At 22.4% G+C, this 19870-nt stretch overlaps 1 protein-coding gene across 1 annotated transcript in view; it reads left to right on the top strand.

Annotated features, from left to right (window-relative positions):
- The first annotated feature begins 651 nt into the window (after positions 1-651).
- Positions 652-19870, top strand: part of LOC112602978 (heparan sulfate 2-O-sulfotransferase pipe) — a 28066-nt gene continuing 8847 nt past the window's right edge. The window contains exons 1-4 of the mRNA XM_025351373.1: positions 652-919; positions 3434-3555; positions 12669-12721; positions 16709-16900. Coding sequence (XP_025207158.1) covers positions 819-919; positions 3434-3555; positions 12669-12721; positions 16709-16900 — 468 coding nt within the window. The 5' untranslated portion in view covers positions 652-818. The remainder of the gene's footprint in view (positions 920-3433; positions 3556-12668; positions 12722-16708; positions 16901-19870) is intronic.

Here is a 19870-nt window from a genome sequence, read left to right as displayed (position 1 = left end):
TTTTTTTTGCCAAAAATATTGCATTTGAAAGTCTTTGAAAATAATATTTTTGAAATACTACATAATAACTAAAATTGTTATTCTTTATTTAAATATTTAATTTTTTCAATGCAAAAAACATTTTTATCGACATCAAAAAATAAAAATTTACATCATAAAAATTTAATGCATTCTTCACTCCACTTAGTATCTAAAAAATATAAATTATAAATTGATTATTTTGAAAAAAATTATTTTTATAAAAAAATAGTTACATAATCACCCGCAAAATATTTTTATTCATTAGTTTTTTAAATTATTGTAATCTAATAATGTTAACTGTTTATACATTATTATTATTATTATTTGTTATACATAATTGTATAAACTATTGTAATAATAATTTTAAGAATTTCTTCTTTGTAATAAGACAATCTAACAATGTACCAACTGTTTGATGTACAGACAGGCACATACATGTATATTTGTATTATACTATTATGAGAATTATAATTGCATAATAAATAAAGTCCTTATAGATGACACAAATTTCGCTCTAGATCATACGCATAATACATGGTAAGTAGTTATTAGATTGTTAGGGAGTAGTGTAGTTAATAGATCCAACGAGTATCACGCTATGCTAGTTATGAACAGTCGAATTGTAGACACCTTCACTAGCGGTGTAGTGTTTACGCGGGACGGTCTTCATAATATATTGCTCACGTAAAAGATTTTTTTATGATTTTCGTATTTCGTATTTTTCATTGTTTATTTTATTCCGCTTAGTTTATTTATAATAATTTAATTTTAAATGTAAATTCTGATCAGACTTCACCATGACTTGTTCGGACAAGGGGTATACTAGGATTAATATCCTTTCTACGTGCAGTAGATCGGTAGAAACTGCTAAACACAAACGAATTTTTATTTCCAAAAGGTAATACGATTTTTATTATTTAATTTAATAATACTTCTAAACAGTCACTAGAACTTTTTTAATTATATGTTATTAGCAAGTGTAAACATACACTTATAAAAATTAATTATGCTTCCTAATAAAAAGGAAAAATATATTTAAATTATATCATTAGTATTTAGTACCATTTTAATTTAATATATATTTATTTTTTTACAATATAAAAGTTTTTTTAAATAATAAATGTTTAAAATTATTTTAAAAGGAAATAAAAATATTTTTTAAAAAGAATAGCACCTCTTGATTTAATTCATAATGTAAATATAATATTAGAATTTTGAAAATATTAAAATTAGGAATTAATTTACTGTTATTTTGTAACATTTAAGTAATAACAATAGAACATGCAACTTTAAGATCTAATCCAATTGTTGATTTTCAACAACTCATGAACTATGGTTAAGTATATAAGAGTACCAGTATAATAGACAATTCATATTTATAATGAGTATGTTCTATATCAGTGTTCAATTTTTTAATTTTTCAAGATTTCTTTGATTTATATTCCATTTCAGGTCATAGTTTAATACGGACTTTACGATTAACGATTAATTATAATTTATTAATTGAATGGCTATAAAGACAAAGATAATAATACACATAATTTAAAAATAGTTAACCGTTGATATAATCTATTTTATTATGATATTCATATTACCTCTATGTAGTCATTGAGTATTAGGTTGTAACAAAGATGAATAAAATCAGTTTTGAATACCTACTATATTTGTATTTTTAGTTATACATTATAATATTATATAAGTTCAATGAGTTGTAATCACTTGAAACTTAACTTAGTTCATCGAGAGTAATTTAAAAATAGTATTCAATGGATAAAATTGGTTGTTTGTTTAAATTTTATCAATATCTTATACTACGTACGTTCAGATATATTATTTGAATCACTGAAGTAACATAGGAAATTTGTATTGGGGTTATGGGAAACTTAGTCAGTACTTAATTACTTGACTTGTGGTATATTACGAGTACATAATATTATCTTGGTTAAATATTTATTATATTTTATAAAACTCAATGAATGAAACTATTCTGCTTACTACTTTATGTTTATAACTGAGTGATATACTTAACATACTTACTTTTATGTTTATTTAATAATGTACTTTAAAATTTTGATTTTTGAAATTTTTAAATATAATGAAGGATCTAAGAACTTAGATTTCATATACATTTTAAGGAATATTTTATGGTGATATATCTAAAGTTCATTTTTTTTTTTAATGAAAATCGACTTTTTTACTGTAAAAGTTTTGTTAAATATTTTTTTTTTTTAATATTTAAATGTATTAAATAAAATTTTAAACTATTAGTTTCTGATTTTTTAAATTCATATACGATAAATAATTAAGTTCTTAAAACTTATTTCACATAAACATTAAATAAATATAATATTTAATCCAGTAGGTACTTACTTATTAAAGTCATATCATTTTTACAAGCTATAAATTGTTAATAGATTAAAATTGGTTATTACAATTTTTAAATCATTATATTTTTCAAATTAATTACTTTAAGTCTTTAGAAAATAAAGTTAGAATGATTCAAAAATTATTTAATTGAAACTTTCAAAAAAATCTTATGTTTTAGAGTTTATACAAAAAAGTGCGATTCTCATTTAAAGAAAAGTTAATAAATTAATCGAATTTTTTTTATTACTCAATTTTTAAAACTAAAACGTTCAAATTAAAAATACATTTTTGATAAAATATTTTTCTAATTATAGTTAAATATTAAAAGGGTGTTGTCCAGTTTAAATTTTAGAGGGAGTTATAACTTCCACAACTTCACCATCATAGGCTTAAACTCATTGTTATAGTATTGTTTTAACTAAAAAAAAAAAAAAAAAATTAAAACGACTAATTATTGCCGAGCAATTCAAATTATAAAATTATAATAAATTCTAAATTAATCTGCGAAGGTATGTTTTTTTTTGATGAAATAATAAAATGTTATAATAACTTATAAATTATATACTACAAATTTCAATTATCTTATAAAATTCTTCAATGAATTTTGATAAACAAAAAATTAATACAGTTATTTATTAACTTACTCTTTGATTTTTAATAACCAACTTAAATTTGTCACTTATAACTAAATAAGTATGATGATCATAATGAAGTAAATAAATTCATTATTTATTTTGAGTGAAAAATATGCTCGCAAGATGTTTGTTAATCCAAATAACATGTTATGTTAAGAAATATATAAGTTTAAAACATATATACCGTTTTTTTTTATTTGTAATTATATGTCCCATTGAGATTTTATTACAAAAGGGGTGAAGCAATTTTTAATATTAAGAACATTTTAATAATATGCTTTGTCATTTGCATGCTGGGTCCGGAGATTTTATTTGTTTTGTTTAACTTTATACTATTTTAACCATGAGTTTTGAATTTGTAAATAACGCAATTAAATATGTACAATAAAGTTATATGCTTTTGTTTTCAGAACCAGTGAACTTGTTGCACTCATGGCAATTTCATCAACTTTATTTTTATTTTTACACACCAGAGATCTGCATACTCGACTTAGGTCATTACAATCTGTCACAAATTCTGCATCAACTTCAGGTAAATTTCAGTTTATGTAAAAACAGTTTATTTAAACTTAATAGGTTTTATTGTTTAATAATGCAAAATCATATATTCAATGGTAATCAAGTGATCGATAAAAGTTGTTATGATGATACATTATCTTGATATGTTTTTTAGATTTAATTACAATTTAAATTGTTCATTTATTCTTGATGTAAACAGTTTTACTTGAAAGTTGAAATAATATAATATAATAATGTATTTATTTTTCGAAAATAATTTTTAAACTTAGCATGTAGACGGTTACCTATACAAATATTATCAAAATAAAATTCTATAATTATTTGTAATCAAAGTGTTGATTGCATGTAATCAATAACACAACGAATTTGATCTGATGACTGGTAAATTAAGCAATCATCTTAATGAACTAAAAATGACTAGGCGTTATTTTCAATAATTTTAGCTTAACATATTTTTTTATAAATAAATAATAATTTTAAAACACATTGGCGTATGCATATACAAATTTTAGCGATTCATAAGCTATAATTACATACCAAGTAATTATTTTGAATTTATTATAATATTTTAGAAACGTTTATTTTTTAAACTCTTATACGTGTAAATTTTTTTAAAATAGTTTTGGCACCTAATATAAATTATAATTCACCATAATTTTTTAACTAAAATATTTTGATATAAATAAAATTGTATTTAATATTTAATTAAAAATTTTTTATTAAATATTAAAATTATTTTGATGAAACAAAATTGAGGGTATAAACATTTAAGTTAGTAAGTACCAACATTTTATGTTACTTCAAGTAAGTAAATTAAAAATAGTTAAATTATACTAATTTATTTATTTGAATCTAGTCATGTTAATTGTAAGTATCATATTAAAATTTAGAAAATAATTTATTACTCAATGTGTGTTAAAAATATTTTAGCTTTGAAAATATTATCAAATAATAATTTTAGAATAAGTGATATAATCTCACACCAAGCTAGTTAGCTTCTTTTAATAATTACGCTATTAAATAGTCTTATACGTTTAAATATTCAATAATCATAATGTATACATAATAATTAGTATATTTATGTAAGTGTAATGGATAACATAATAACAATGGATTCTTATAATAATATTTAACCAATTTATATGTATTAGAATTCTTCACTTCAGACATTTGTATTATTTAGATTTTAGAGTTTATATCTTGTATGGATTATAAACAGTAATTACCTACATATAAGTTTAAGATTTAAAGATAAATTAATTTAATTTTTAATTCGTAGTAATTTTTTTTTTTTGCTATAAATTCAAACATTTAATATTATTTGGCTTGAATTTGATTGGACTTAAATATGTCTGTTATATAAAAATAAGTATTACATTTTAATACATTAAGCAATATTTATTTCAATTAAAATTTTTTATTGAAAATTGTCTGTAAAATGATTGATAATTCTAAGTATTTAATTTTCTTAAATTTTAAACTAAATTTATTGTGCACAACAAGTTTTTGTTCTCGTTTTTACTTTTGAGGTGGGTATACACTATACAGTGACTCACGATTTATGTATAGTGCGAGTATACTGAAAGACATTAAGCAATACGTTCACGTACGACGGACTGGCCTGACAAAAGATGACCGTTTTTGTTCTGTTCCCACTGGACGACTGACCATCATTAGTCGCGACTCGCGATCGTTGTTTTTAAAAGAAATAATGTTACAAATAAATGTGTATGTACATCTTTATGGAACTGACACTATATGCCCCGTGCCCTACATTGAGACGACACGACATTTCATTATTTAAAAACTTTATTTTTGCTCCCGCCGCCTATTCAAAAATGAGATTAAATAAAGACCAACTAGACTTTCTCTTTTGTAATCTTACTACGGGTGCGAAAATATAATAGTGTAATTAAAAAAATAATAATTAATAACTATAAAATGCTATTTTTTAGAAAAATCGTATATTAGTTTTACTATTATTTTACAAGTAATTTATACCTATTTTGTATTATAACTTAACTTATAGGTAAATGCCAAAATTTTCGTTAAAAAATCAATGTAGGCTAACCGTTCCATTGTACGATTTACGATTGCATGTGTGCGGTGTGCGAATTTCACTATATGAGTATAAGTATTTAAGCTCAATGATTTAAAAAGATCTTGTACTAAATCTTGAAGTATCTAACTATCTAATTTTTATTTAATTTGTATATCACATTATTATTTATTATGTAATGACTTAATTTACCATTACATTGTATCATTGTTTTAAATTTAATGATTTATCAATATACCTATATAAAAATGTATAAATATTGGAATTTTTACGATTTAAAAATTAAAAATATATCCCATATGTTGATTTCTTTAATTGTTTTAGTAAAATTAATAGGTACATAAACTAGTGATAAACTTAATATTACTCGGAATATAGCCGATATAATATAATAAGTATTATAAATACATAATAAATTATACATACATATATATAATTATAGTATTATTAAAAAAAATTGACATTTATAAGAACTATATTTATTCATATTGGTACCTACCCATATTATAAAGTATTTATATAGTATATATGGCTATCACATTATCTGTATATATTTAAATATATTATTATTTTTTAACTTTATTTTAAAACAAGTAATATGTAATATTTAGTATGTACCATGTGGCTATATAATTATATTTATTTTTGATATGAGACACATGAGAAAAGAAGCAATCTAATGGCGACACTTCACACTATCCGTAAATTAATATTAAGTTTGACATCTTAAAAATAAGTAAAAACTGATTTTGTCTTACAATACAGATACGAATAGTGCAGTTTTTAGAATGAGATATTAATTTATTTGATTTATTTAGCATCAAAACAATATAATAGTAGGTACTATTTTAGAAAATAAATATTAAATTGTTTAGCATGCAATTTTATTTTATTTAAAAAAAAGTTTTACAAATTTCAAATATTTAAATAAAAAATAAAAATCCTATTTATTGTTATACTAAGTACCTAATATCTATGTATTTTAAAACGTATCTTATATGTATTGACGCATTATATACATATATTTTATTATACAGAATTCAATATTAGAATATATTACATAATACGTGTATATTGTATTACCTACTTAATAATAAATGAAATAATAATACATTCAATCAAAATCTTGTTTGAAATGTTTAAATTATAATTTTAATTAATCACATGGTTTTATTATTGTTAAACACAATACTTTTTAATAGACCTTCTCTTAAATTTATAATTTCAAGAAATAAATAAACATTTTTTTACTGTTATATTATTTTTCATAATAGTAAAAATAACTTATTTAATAACATCTACTAGAATATTTAAGAAGTAGCTTTCATCTTTCGTTTTTAATAAATAATATGATTACAATGATTATACATATAATAAACATATCATTATAATAATAATAAAATATAGCTTGTAATGTAATGCATCATAAGGTATGTTTGGTTTATAATTTAAATTTAATTTTTGGATTTTTCAGTGAAAGCATATTTATTTTAAGACATTTAGTATTATGTTAATATAATACGGATTATGGATGAAAAATAAACTGTGCTTTCATTTGTAAAATATTCACGCAAACCTTATAAAAAATCAAACATACGAGTATTTCCGAAAATTGTTGAGAGAAAGTAGACGAACACTACTCTTGACCTTTACTTTTGACACGATAATGCCTTAAGGTAAAATTCAATATTCGTATTTATTATATTATTTTATATTAATGACATAAAATTAGGTATTTACGAAACTTGATCTATGATGTATCGTGTATAAAATAAAATATATCTGTTCTCATTAATAGACAGCTGATCTAAAAAACATATTTTATAATCGTAACATATGGATCAATAATAAGTAATTAATAATAATATCATATTATTTGATTAATCAAAACGTTGTGCAAATACTATATTTTAAAAAGGAAAACAAATTCTCAAATAAATTAGGAGTATTTAGTAGTATAAAACAAACTATACTTCCAAAAAATATTTACCGAAGGTTTTATTGTTTTTGAAAACAGTTATAAATAAGACTGGGATTTCAATGGCCTAAAAAAATTCAGAAAATGCCCTTAAAAAAATGCAAAAATAACTTAAAAACTCGAAAAATACACTATAAAAATGAATTTAAATTATATTTATTATAGCTTAAAAATTGGAAAAAAATTTAAAATGATATTAAAGTTGTGCATTTTTTTTTAATAGTATTGTTTGTTGTTACTTGTTTAGTTCTATCGTACTTCTGTTTTTTTAATCATTCATTTTAAAATAATAATTAAAAAAAAAAAATGTTATCAACGATAACTTTTCGTGCTATATAATTTATTGTTTGTACTGTCGGCAGTTTGCCGAAAGTCTTTTGTTAATCACAACAATTTTTGTTCATTTTATGAAAAAATTGTGAAAAATGTTCTAAAAATTAAGAAAATGCACTAAAATCGTCAAAAAAATGTCCTAAAAATGCATTTGAGGTTAGTTTTGTCAAAAAATGCAAAAAAAATTTACTTTAAAATAATTAGTATCACTCAAAACACATTTTATACTTACAAACCAATATTTTAAAACACCAGAAAAAAATGCCTTTGCATCAAAATCCTAGTCCTAGTTATAAATATTAAGTTTCTTATTTTTTTAAATTAATTGTTATGAATATGTTATATTGTATTTAATTTATTTATTAATTTAGTAGCATGCTACTAATATAACAATATTAATAACAAACATAACAGAAATCAATTATAATTATTATATTAGTTCATCAATAATGCCTACCTATAATATTGTATTTTATAATTTATTGTCGATTAAAACTAGGAAAATTAATCATATTATAGGAAATTAAATATTTAGTTTACATTTGTAAATTAAATGATAACCTAGGTAATCATTTTATATATTATTTTGTTCCAATAACATTTTACATAATTTTTTTTTAAGTTACATTTTCAAGATTAAATCAAAAGAAAGCATTCACTTTTTATAAACTCAATGTAATGACCGTTTCGAAATAATAGCCTGGATTGTAAACGTATATTGTATATACACAAATGTTTATAATATGTACATTGTACATCGTTTCCTCTCTTTATCTGAACTAAGTCATTGAAATGCTTACGTAGCCAAGTGGTCTACTCGAATTTGACGTTAAGATTATACCAACAACTTATTATGCTGTCATACCTTCATGTTGAACAATACGTTAGGCAGTAGTAGTACTGCGTTATATTTATATTATCTATACAAGAACATTATTAAAAAGAGTATTTGTTTCGTAGTTAAGAGAAAAATTAAATTGTAACATATTATTTATATAAAGTGTAGAAAGTATAAAGGTTAGAATTTTCAAAGTATAGATGTATAAATATAACCATTGTTTTGAAGTATCTATACTTATTAGCTTAGTAGTATTTAGTATTAATTTAATACTATAGTGTACACTACGATAATATGATGTATAATATCAAATACTCAAGAATTTTCAATCTATATAATTTTAAATTAAATAACACAAAAAAAAAAAATTTTAATTATAGACTAAAATACTTATTTTTTGTATTTTAATGTTACGTAGGTGCAGATAGTACTTGTGTTGTATCAAATTTTCCGATATTAAACTATATAGGTAAACAACAATTTCCTTTTTGACATATTCCTGGTTTCTTGTATGCTGTATTTAACTCCTGTTTTGTCAAAAGTACTATTTTTATACTAAATAAAATAATAATAATTATTATTATTATTATTTTCAAATATAATTAAAGCACAGAATTTTACGATTTCACTGACTTTTGTTGCATCGGTTTAAAATCTTAAGATTGTAAAATCAGTTTATATTTTATTTATTATTTTTATAAAATAACTACAGTATTAACAATGTTTTTAATCGATTGTTGACTGATTCATAAGAAATCTATTACACTAGTTAAGTTATACCTAACTTATGACTGCGTCAAATATTGTTGTCTTGCTTAATTTTTAATGTGAAGTTTATTCAAGAAATGTATAGTTTTAATCTACTGTTAAGTACCTAATATTTTCCTATCTATAAACATATTAAAAAAAGTAAAAATTGTATTATATTCTACTAGTATAGCAAGAATTATAAAAATGAACGAGTCATTACAATTTATTTACAAACGTTCATGATTGAAATGCCTATATAATATTTATTGTTTATTGTTATAGTATGAAATCTAAACATGTATTGTGTACATTTGATAGATTTTCTTTCAAATTATATTGTTATTGTAGTATAATATTATCTAATGATTGTATATACTCTAATATATTATATAGATTTTTCGTGTACCTATGTAATATTTTATCAATTGTATTGGAATTTTCTGAGTTTTATTTTTGTATCTATATTCTATAAAATAATTATTATTCAATAAATTATGAAAGTATATGAATTCAATTTAGATGCATCTTTGTGATAAAGTTCTTGTAATTCGTGTTATTTATAAGTAAAAAAGTTAAGAGTGTGAATTATAAACGTATTAAAATATTTAATATTTAGTATCTATTTAAACTAAAAAAAAATATTTATTAAAAAAAATTAGATTTTTAGCCTTAAATCTTTTTAATAAAATTAAAAGTTAAATTATTTAATAATTATATTATCTTAGCACTTAGCATTAATGATTATATGTCTACATTATACTATAATATTTAATTTCATTTTATTTTTACATATACCTATAAACCTATATAATATATACGTACTTCATGTTTTGTTTTTGATAGAAAAAATATATTAAGTTTAGTTTCTAATATTTTAGATTTTAAAAATGTTTGTGACAAATTATATTCGTCCTTGATGAACATAATTATATCTAGCTATTTTATGTTATGGTCAAAAAACATACAAATGTTTATTTACAAATATCATACAAGAAATTAAATTGGCCGTAAAGAATACATATAAATAGGTACTTCAACAGTAAGAATACCTAACTAATTTTAATAATGAGAACAAAACTTCAACTATTGGTCACATTGTGTTTGAAAACACGGTAGGTATACAACTGACCTTAAAATAAAAAATTAAGTTTTTCAGATATACCTTATCTTTTTTAAAGATTTAATTTAAGCTTATAATAATATTTTCAAAAATATTGTCAATAAAATGTTAGTTTTATAAATAATAATGTACTTGAACATTTTTAATTATTGATACTATTGGTTTATACTTTCTTTTAATGACATTAAATCAAATCAACCTTAATTGTATACTTGTATCATACATTTAATATATTTTATAAATAATTTGATATGATTGTGAATATTTATATTGAGTATTTAATTCAATAGAAACCAGTATTTATGATATAACTTTACATTATGAATCAATTATAAATTGCTAGATACTAGATAATATTTTTAATCAGTGTTGAATAACATGTACTGTTATATATATATATATATATATATATATATATATATATAGATTATTATATAGACACAGTTTAGTATTGATTCATTATAATATTATAATTTATAAGATATATATTATATAGAGATATTCTATAGTATCTAATTATTAATAAAATATTGACAATCATCTATTTACTGTTATACAGTTAAAATACGCCACTAATTAAAAATACATTTCGTTTGGTTTTTATAAGCATATTATGAATTAAAATAGTAAAAATGCTTATGAACCTTCCTATAAAAAGAGCTATTGTATAAAGAAAAAAAATAATAATAATAAAATATGCCTATAGAATAAATACTACTAAACTACTATTACTTAACTTTTTGAAACAGTTATCTATTACCTATATACATACTTATGTTTAAAAATCTAAAAATAACAGTTGTATTGATTCGCAAATGGAAGAAAAATAGACAGATTTTTAAGAAGACTTGTCATTATTCCTGCTACTAAAGCGGTATTATATATTATTAACTCAACTAGGAATTTGATTTTTTAGGTAGTCCATTCAAAGATATTTCACGGTATAACCTGAATCCATTTAGATTAAAATACCCAATAAATACCGTAAAGTGTTTATCATATAATTAGTTTGAATTTTTGAATAGGTAACTGATCTTAAAAAAAGTTAATTTTTTAAATTGTATACTGTCACTTTCTTGAAAATCCCAGTCAGAGACTTAGAAAAAATTTGATGATGTGTTTTTTTAATTTAATTTTTGATTCAATGTCACGAATGAGTGACTTTTAAATCAATAATCACGTGACCTTAAAACTATTGTTATTTATTTTTTTGACTCGCTTAGTAACATAATATACTTATTGTGATATATCACTGAAACTATAAACGTAAAAAAGTAATAAACGTATATTTGAAAATTTTAAAAGACATACCTTCTATAAGAGTAGGTATTGAAGTGGTGTCACTGGACACCTTCTTCTATCAAGTCTACATGTCTTTTGTTTTTTTTTTAAGCCCTTCATAATTTGCTTATTGTTTAATGATGTATACAGATTGTAAATATTCTTTTAATAAAAAAAAAAAAAAAAGAGTATAGGTATACTGTTTAATAAATTTTTTATTGGGGTTGATGAGATCCTACTTATAATTATATATAGTACCTAGTGGTTGTCAAATACATTATGCTCGGGTGCATCAACAATTTAATTACAGGTATCACGGTAATTGTCAATTTGCAAAATTTAGGCAGACGATTTTGCTGTTGTTGTTCTTATTTCTCTAACTAATAGTGTGAAAAAACATCTAATTCTATATAGACCTTAATAATTTTAATGTAGCACGAAATTATAGTACATGTGTATACCTAGTTGTATATTAAATGAGAAAAATAGTAAAAATAATATGCAATTGTTATGGCAAAAATGAATTATATTATTATAATAGCAATACAACATTCGTACATCAATCTCAATTGTATGTATTTCACGGTTTCGTAAAAATTAAAATCAAATTCACGTATATAACGGGATGTTGAAATGTTTGGACTTATTTATAGTGTACCCGTAATTTGTAGAGATACATAAAACAGGAATTTAATAATATATGCATTAGAAGTTTATATATGTTTCTTAAAAAATAATATTTAAACTAGTATATATTTTTTTTCTAGGTGATTCTACCGCAATGGAAAACGATATTGATAATTTCATTCAACATGACCAGGTAAAGATGTGTCTCAATAATATTTATAGTCTTATAGATCATTATTACATTATAAAAAATATTTTGTATAGAAGTATAATAAAACTATTACTGTTGGTTATATATTCAAATTAATGAAAAAATAGTTCAAAACTATCGAAATTGAAAATTTTAAATTAAAACCCCGTAAGAACTTTCTTGTAAAATGTATTTAGTCAAAAATAAAGATGTAATTAACAAATAAATATGTATGCATAACTTAAAACCTAATCGTTGTTAAATAAATTAATAAATTATCTAGTTTTTCATAAAATAAATGTATCTTGTATAATAGCTTAGCACACTTTATCTTTATATTTAAAAGTAAAGTTGGTGGTATTAGTTCTTATAACTTGTATAACTTGAAACCAAAATTATTCCTCGCTTAAATCATAATGAATGTCCCCTGTTCAAAAAAATAAACTCCACTCACCAATTAAATCATACCGAAAGACTTAATTATACTTCTGACAAAAGATTGACTTGGTCTCACTTTACTAAACGAATACGTAATCAAGTCAATACTCACCTTCACCTATACATCGTACGATCATTCTGAAATTTTAAATTAGCATAATATAGATAAAAAAAAACTGTAATCAGTCATTCGGTTTGGGCACATGAGGATCAAATATTATGTGTATCTGTCAAACCTTCGACATATTATAAGCTTTCTAAACAATTACTTATTAAGACTTATTATTATAGGTGTTTGTAGTTCGTATGTTCGTGCTCTATACATATAAAAATAATGTCTTTGTCCAAATCCATTCACTTACAGCATTGCAGCAAATTAACTAGAAAAAGCTCATTATTAATATTCTACCTAAAGCTATTCAAACACTTCAATAAATTATAAATATACAGCTATGTTCTTTCTAATTACTCATCAGAATATTTTCTGCTATATTTAAAAATAAATTCTGAATTCATAAGCTAAATTATAAAAAGAAATCTCTTGTATGTACCTACTATTAGTGTATACAATATGGTTCCCTTTCAAACGACTCAAGTCAATTAAATAGTTACATATTATTAGGGCGCGAATTTGTTAATACATATTTGTGATGAATGATGGTAATCGAACGATTCTTCTACAAAAATACGTTTCAGAACTATCTGAATGCTTTAAAGTATGGTTAATACTACATATTTAAATATTTTTACATATTTAAGCTTACTTACATATTTTAACATAATTTACTTTTATTACACATTTTTGTTAAATATTTCCCTGTATTAAAAAAATCACGGTTGTCGGCGTTAAATTGGGTTAAAAATATTCTGCGCCAATCGGATTGAAGACAATAATTGAATCTATTGCAAACGTGCACAGTAGTAGCAATACATTATCTTGCCGTGATTTCAGTCCTTCTGAATTAGAAGTTTATAAATTTGCACCTATAACTTCTGTAGACGTAGAAAGGTCCTTTAGTCACTTAAAGAACATATTGCACCCCAATCGACGTCGATTAATATTAGAAAACTAAAAAAGTACATGCGGTTGCGACAACGAGGATTCTAATATTGAATAAATAGTAATATACTAATATATTATAGTGATGTTACGAACTATTTGATTTTCGAACTAAAAATTGTAAATAGTCAAACCGAACCAAATACCTAATAGTTCGGTTCGACAACCAATCTAGAGAATTTAAAAACAAGTCGACGATCGGACGATCCAACATTATTATTGTAATTAATAATTATTAAGATGTGATTCCTATGAACGCGTCTGTAGACGCGCCGTGGCGCGTCGCGATTCAAATCCCAGTCGCGCTGTCGATTTTTTGGCCGCGCGGCTTTGGGTACGGAATTCCTATAACGCGCGGCTGTTCGGTTCGAGTTCGATAAAATATTTTAAAAAGTTCGGTTCGAGTTCGATTAAAAATATGTAGGTTCGGATCTGTTCGAATTCGTTAATTTAAAAAAGAATTTGGTACGGGTTCGGTTCGACCTTAAAAATCAAGGTTCGTAACATCACAACTTTATAGTATATAATAGTATATAATAATATTAGTATATTATCATAATTATATACTACTATATTAAATAATTATGATTACAATAATATTTTTTTTTTTTTACACATCTAATATTAAATATTTGGATAAAAAAAAAAAAATACTTATTACAAGTACATATTATAATATTGAGTTATATTTGATATTAGATGCGACTATACCTATACGACTAAAAGTTCAGATAATATACTTTCTTATGTAATGATAAGATATAATCCAAACCAGATTAGGTATAACAAGTAATGTACGCTATCGTAAGTGATCGAGTATCGTTTTGTTGATTTTCAACATTCGTTCTCGTTGTATGATTTTATTATTTTTAAAAATCATTAAGTAGTTTTAAAATTTTTGAACTAGGTTTTAAAATGGATCAAAGTGAAGTGCGAAACATGATTAATAAAAAGGGCTAATATGTTAAAATAATTAAAGGTCTTAAGTTTAGTTTTCATTGTGTACCTATAATTTTTATAAATGTATAAAATATATATACCTAAGAGTAATATTTTAAATAATAATAAAATATTAAATAATGTGAAAAAAATTAAAAAAATTAAATAATTTTTAATAACTATAATCATATATAAACGTTTTATAATTATTAAATTTATGAACCACTAATTAATTTTATAAAAGAAGCAACTCGTATATAATAAATTATGAACTACCTAGTCATCGGAGACAACTAGTATGATTATTTTTTTATTTAGGATAGAGATGGGAGGCAATCCGTTTATTTTTGAAGGCAAGTAGTATACACTGATTATGTTAGTTCTTATTTTTTATGCAATGATGCAGTTAAAAAAAAATGTTTTTGTGAAATTTAAATTAATCAATAGTCTACTACCTAAAGAGAAAATCGTAAGAAATCTTACTTTTGTTGCTAAAAAAAAACAATATTTTTACGGAAATGAACGAAAAAAAGACTTGTACCTATAAATGAACCAAACTCGTCTCTGTCTAAAACACATTCAAGTATTGGCTGCTGTAAAAAATACACCGTGAAAATGATGAATTGATTTTAGTATAAAATTACTAAACACTTAGTACTTTCGTTAATTTTTGTTTTTTATTTTTGTTTTATTATAAGATTTTTCAATTAACTTATTCATTAAACTAAATTGAAATTAAAATTTTATAGAGACAAAAAAATATTGATTAAATATAAACATACATACATATATACATACGAGTATCTCGTATATATAAACACGTAAGTTATATTTTAAGCTTGTGTATAAGCTTTATACTTTGAAACCAGATAAAAATTAAATGATGTTTAAGATTAATTTTCACGTTGAATAATACATTTTACACAGATGCAAATTTTTTTAAAGTGAGGTGTTGTAATTTAATATTTAAATACAACTTAGAGATGGGATTGGTTCACATATCTATCATGGAGTCATACTGTTACATTAATAAATCACAAAATACGTTTAACTTTTAAATATTTCTTTAAACAAAATATATAATTATATAATATTAAATATTGATAAATACAAAATTATAAGAATATTTATAATAATAGTCAAATGCCACTCATGCCAAATCTTCAGATAATAAGGTCACGTCGTTTGTCGTTAACATTTCCAATAGCAGCTGTAAATTACATACTTTGTAATATCCTAAATTATTTTTGCATTTAATATATTTTTGAATTATAACTTATTATCGCCGAGGGAATGATGTTTTAACATCCAAAATACCTCCACTGACTACGTACTTGATTTTAAGTATACATTATACATTTATATATTTTCTGATTTTCATAAATATTAAATACGCGTCATTCATACGACCATATTATTGAGTATAAACGTATAGTCAATACATATTTTAGTGTAATAAAGATTGTAATTTTTTTTAAATTATTATTAGTCATGTATTCAATGTGCATATAAAATGTGCAATATATACACATTAATAATGTTTATTTTTTTAGAAGTTGGAAGCATATTCATTGAACAACACGGGTCACGCGAAAAAAGAGTTGATTTTTTTCAATCGAGTGCCTAAAGTGGGCAGTCAGACGTTTATGGAAATATTGAGATTGCTGTCTCTGAGAAATCAGTTTGTATTCTATCAAGATCACGTACAAAGGGTCGAAACCATTCGTCTGGCTGAAACCGAACAGGTGAATATAATTCTTATATAGGTACCCCACATGCATATTCTAATAAACGTTTATGTTTATAAAAGTAACATGAAAATTATGAAATTCCCTTTTTATAGTATTATGCTGTAACTGGGGCACAGCGTTGACTATAAAAAATCGTGACTAATTTTGTTTTAATTACTGCATCCTCTAAAAAAAAAAAAAAAATATGTACACGGTACTTTTGTATTCATATAAAAGAATTCTATTTATTATTTGTATTATTCGTTGTTTCACTTACAACATGTAAATACCTACTATTATACATCATACAATTATATTTATTTCGATGCATGTAATAAAAAAATAGATAGAGCAGATATACCTTCATTATTATATTAATATTATAAAATCGCTGTACGCCTATTTATATATGTGTAAACAAATTAAGGTTATTATTTATAAAGTTATATTTTGTAAATAATAGTAATAATAATAAAAACGTTTTTATTTATATTTTTTATTTCGTGATTACCAATTGCGTAAACCGTACATGATCATATCAACGGAAATATGAATAAAAATAATTATTAAATAGATTATTAAAAATTAAAAATACAGTTAAAACCCATTTTTATTATGATTAATGAAAAATCATTAGCTTCTTGTTCGATAGTGAATAATTTAAAACGTAAATTTTCGTAAAATAAATATAAAACGTTAAAATATTTTGCTTAATTCTCGAGTGCGTACAAAATTGATGAAGGAACGTATAATTATAACTTATAATATCTATAAAAAAAACTAATATCTTTTAAATAGAACATGAATTCAATACACTTATACCGTATTTGATAATAAAAATCTTTATATTTTTATGCTAAAAATAAAAACAAATTAATACATTATCGTGATTGGCGTATCAAATTTAATGACAACATTTCCAACATAATTTTTCTTGATATTTGTTTGTAATTTTTAAACAATATTAAGTGTTATTTAAGTCAAAAGTTTTAAACCTTTTAATCATTGCACATATTATAAAGTTTATATATTAATACAATTATAACGATGGATATTATTTTTTCTTTCTTTATTACATTGTTACATTAAACTATTACCAATTATAGTTACCGGTATTGTTACCAACAGTTGTAACGTCAATCACTTATAATTAATATGATAATAACTAATAAGGAATAACGTGTTTACAATGTTTACACTGCAGGCCAAAATTGTTCCTAATCATAAATTTGAAAAATATGCTTCTACTTGCACGTGAAAATTTTAATTAATAATTGCGATAAACATTTAAGAATTGGTATTAAGAATACACTGTAAAATTATAAAAAAAGTTTTGAACACTGAAATTAAAAAATAAATACATTCATATTAATTTATTTATTCATATATTTATGATTTGTATATCAAATGTACTTAAAATAATTAAATGTATTATGGTATATCAACTACTTTTTGAATGTTTCAAAAGATTTAAAAAGTGTTAAAAAAAAAAAAATATATGTAAATAAAATTTGTATTTATCTTTTGAAAAACAAAAAAAAAATTTAAGTAATCAACTTGTACAAGAAATTAAAATAATATATACTATTTCACACACTATTGTGTTTTAAATTCATTTAAGAACAAAAAAAAAAAAATGAAATGTAATCATACACAATTCCCAACATAAGGTATAAAATTCTCATTAAATAAAATATAATTATAACATAATCTACTTCCTACACTAATGTAGAAAATATAAATGAGTATTTTAGAAATTAGATTTAACTAAAATATATAATTTCTACGTGTTGTACCCATGGTGATAATACTTTTGTATATTACACTTGATTTGGTAAACGTACCTACTATTAATACAGTCCACACTAGACATTGGTAGGTTACACTCGCATAATATCTACTAAAAAAAAAATAAAAATTCAAATATTTAGAGGAGAATTCTAATTTTTATGTGCAATAGGTTAGAAAAATTATACTGATACTGTAATTTAATTAAGTAGGTGTATACACTGATTAATATAAGTACGTGTATGAATGATGAATGTTTGGAAAAAAGATTTGTATTCTTAGTGTGGTAATATTGAACATGTATCTAAGGTTTTAGATACTTGTCATTTTAGTTAACGGTTTCCATATTTTATTAAAATAATAAAAATATCTTCCAGTTTTAAAACTTATAAATTGTTATTTCAGTAGAATAAAAAATATTTCATTGTACAATTGAACAACAATAAATTGTACATATCAAAGAAATATTATTACGAAAATTACATTAAATTACATTTCAAATAATTTTATAAAAGAATAATTGATTTCAATGTTAAAAAATATTAGTTGGTTATTATTTAAAGGATGTGGTACACTGGAGATTTGTCATCTTTACTATTTTGTCTATCATACGCGTGACACAACTAATTCGCGTTCCGCGTAATCAAAATTGTTGATTCTAGGTTAATAGTAAGGTGGATTGACCCTTTTATAAAATTTAAAGATGATGACTGAAAGCATGTCTGTGATATACTGTCGGTTTATTCAATACCTCAAATTTAATAGAAAATAATTAAGTATTTATTATAAAATTAGTTATGTTTTTATCTCTGTTGAAAATAAAGGATAGTTTAAATCTAAAGATAGATTATTAAACAGATTATAGGTAATTTTTTTATTTTTAAATTCTTTAATTGGAATATTAATCTAAAGTTCAACTAATCAGACCTACAGTAACCTACCACTACTATTCATTATGATGAACAATATATACGTATGTATAATAAATGAATACATTTTATAGTTCGTAATTTTTAACAAACTATAACCTGTAATACCGTCATATATGCATGGATCAAATGTTTTATATATATGTATGTATCAAATTCAAATAATAAAAGATAATAAATAAATCTTCAATTTTTTGTTAAGGTTTTTCAGAATAATATTTAATACTTTTATACGATTTAAATATTTTAAATTTTTAGAGTGCTATAA

Source organism: Melanaphis sacchari, unplaced genomic scaffold (genome assembly GCF_002803265.2).
Source record: "Melanaphis sacchari strain LSU unplaced genomic scaffold, SCAv2.0 Contig105_pilon_pilon, whole genome shotgun sequence".
Taxonomy (NCBI): domain Eukaryota; kingdom Metazoa; phylum Arthropoda; class Insecta; order Hemiptera; family Aphididae; genus Melanaphis; species Melanaphis sacchari.
This window is presented reverse-complemented; position numbering and strand designations above follow the sequence as displayed.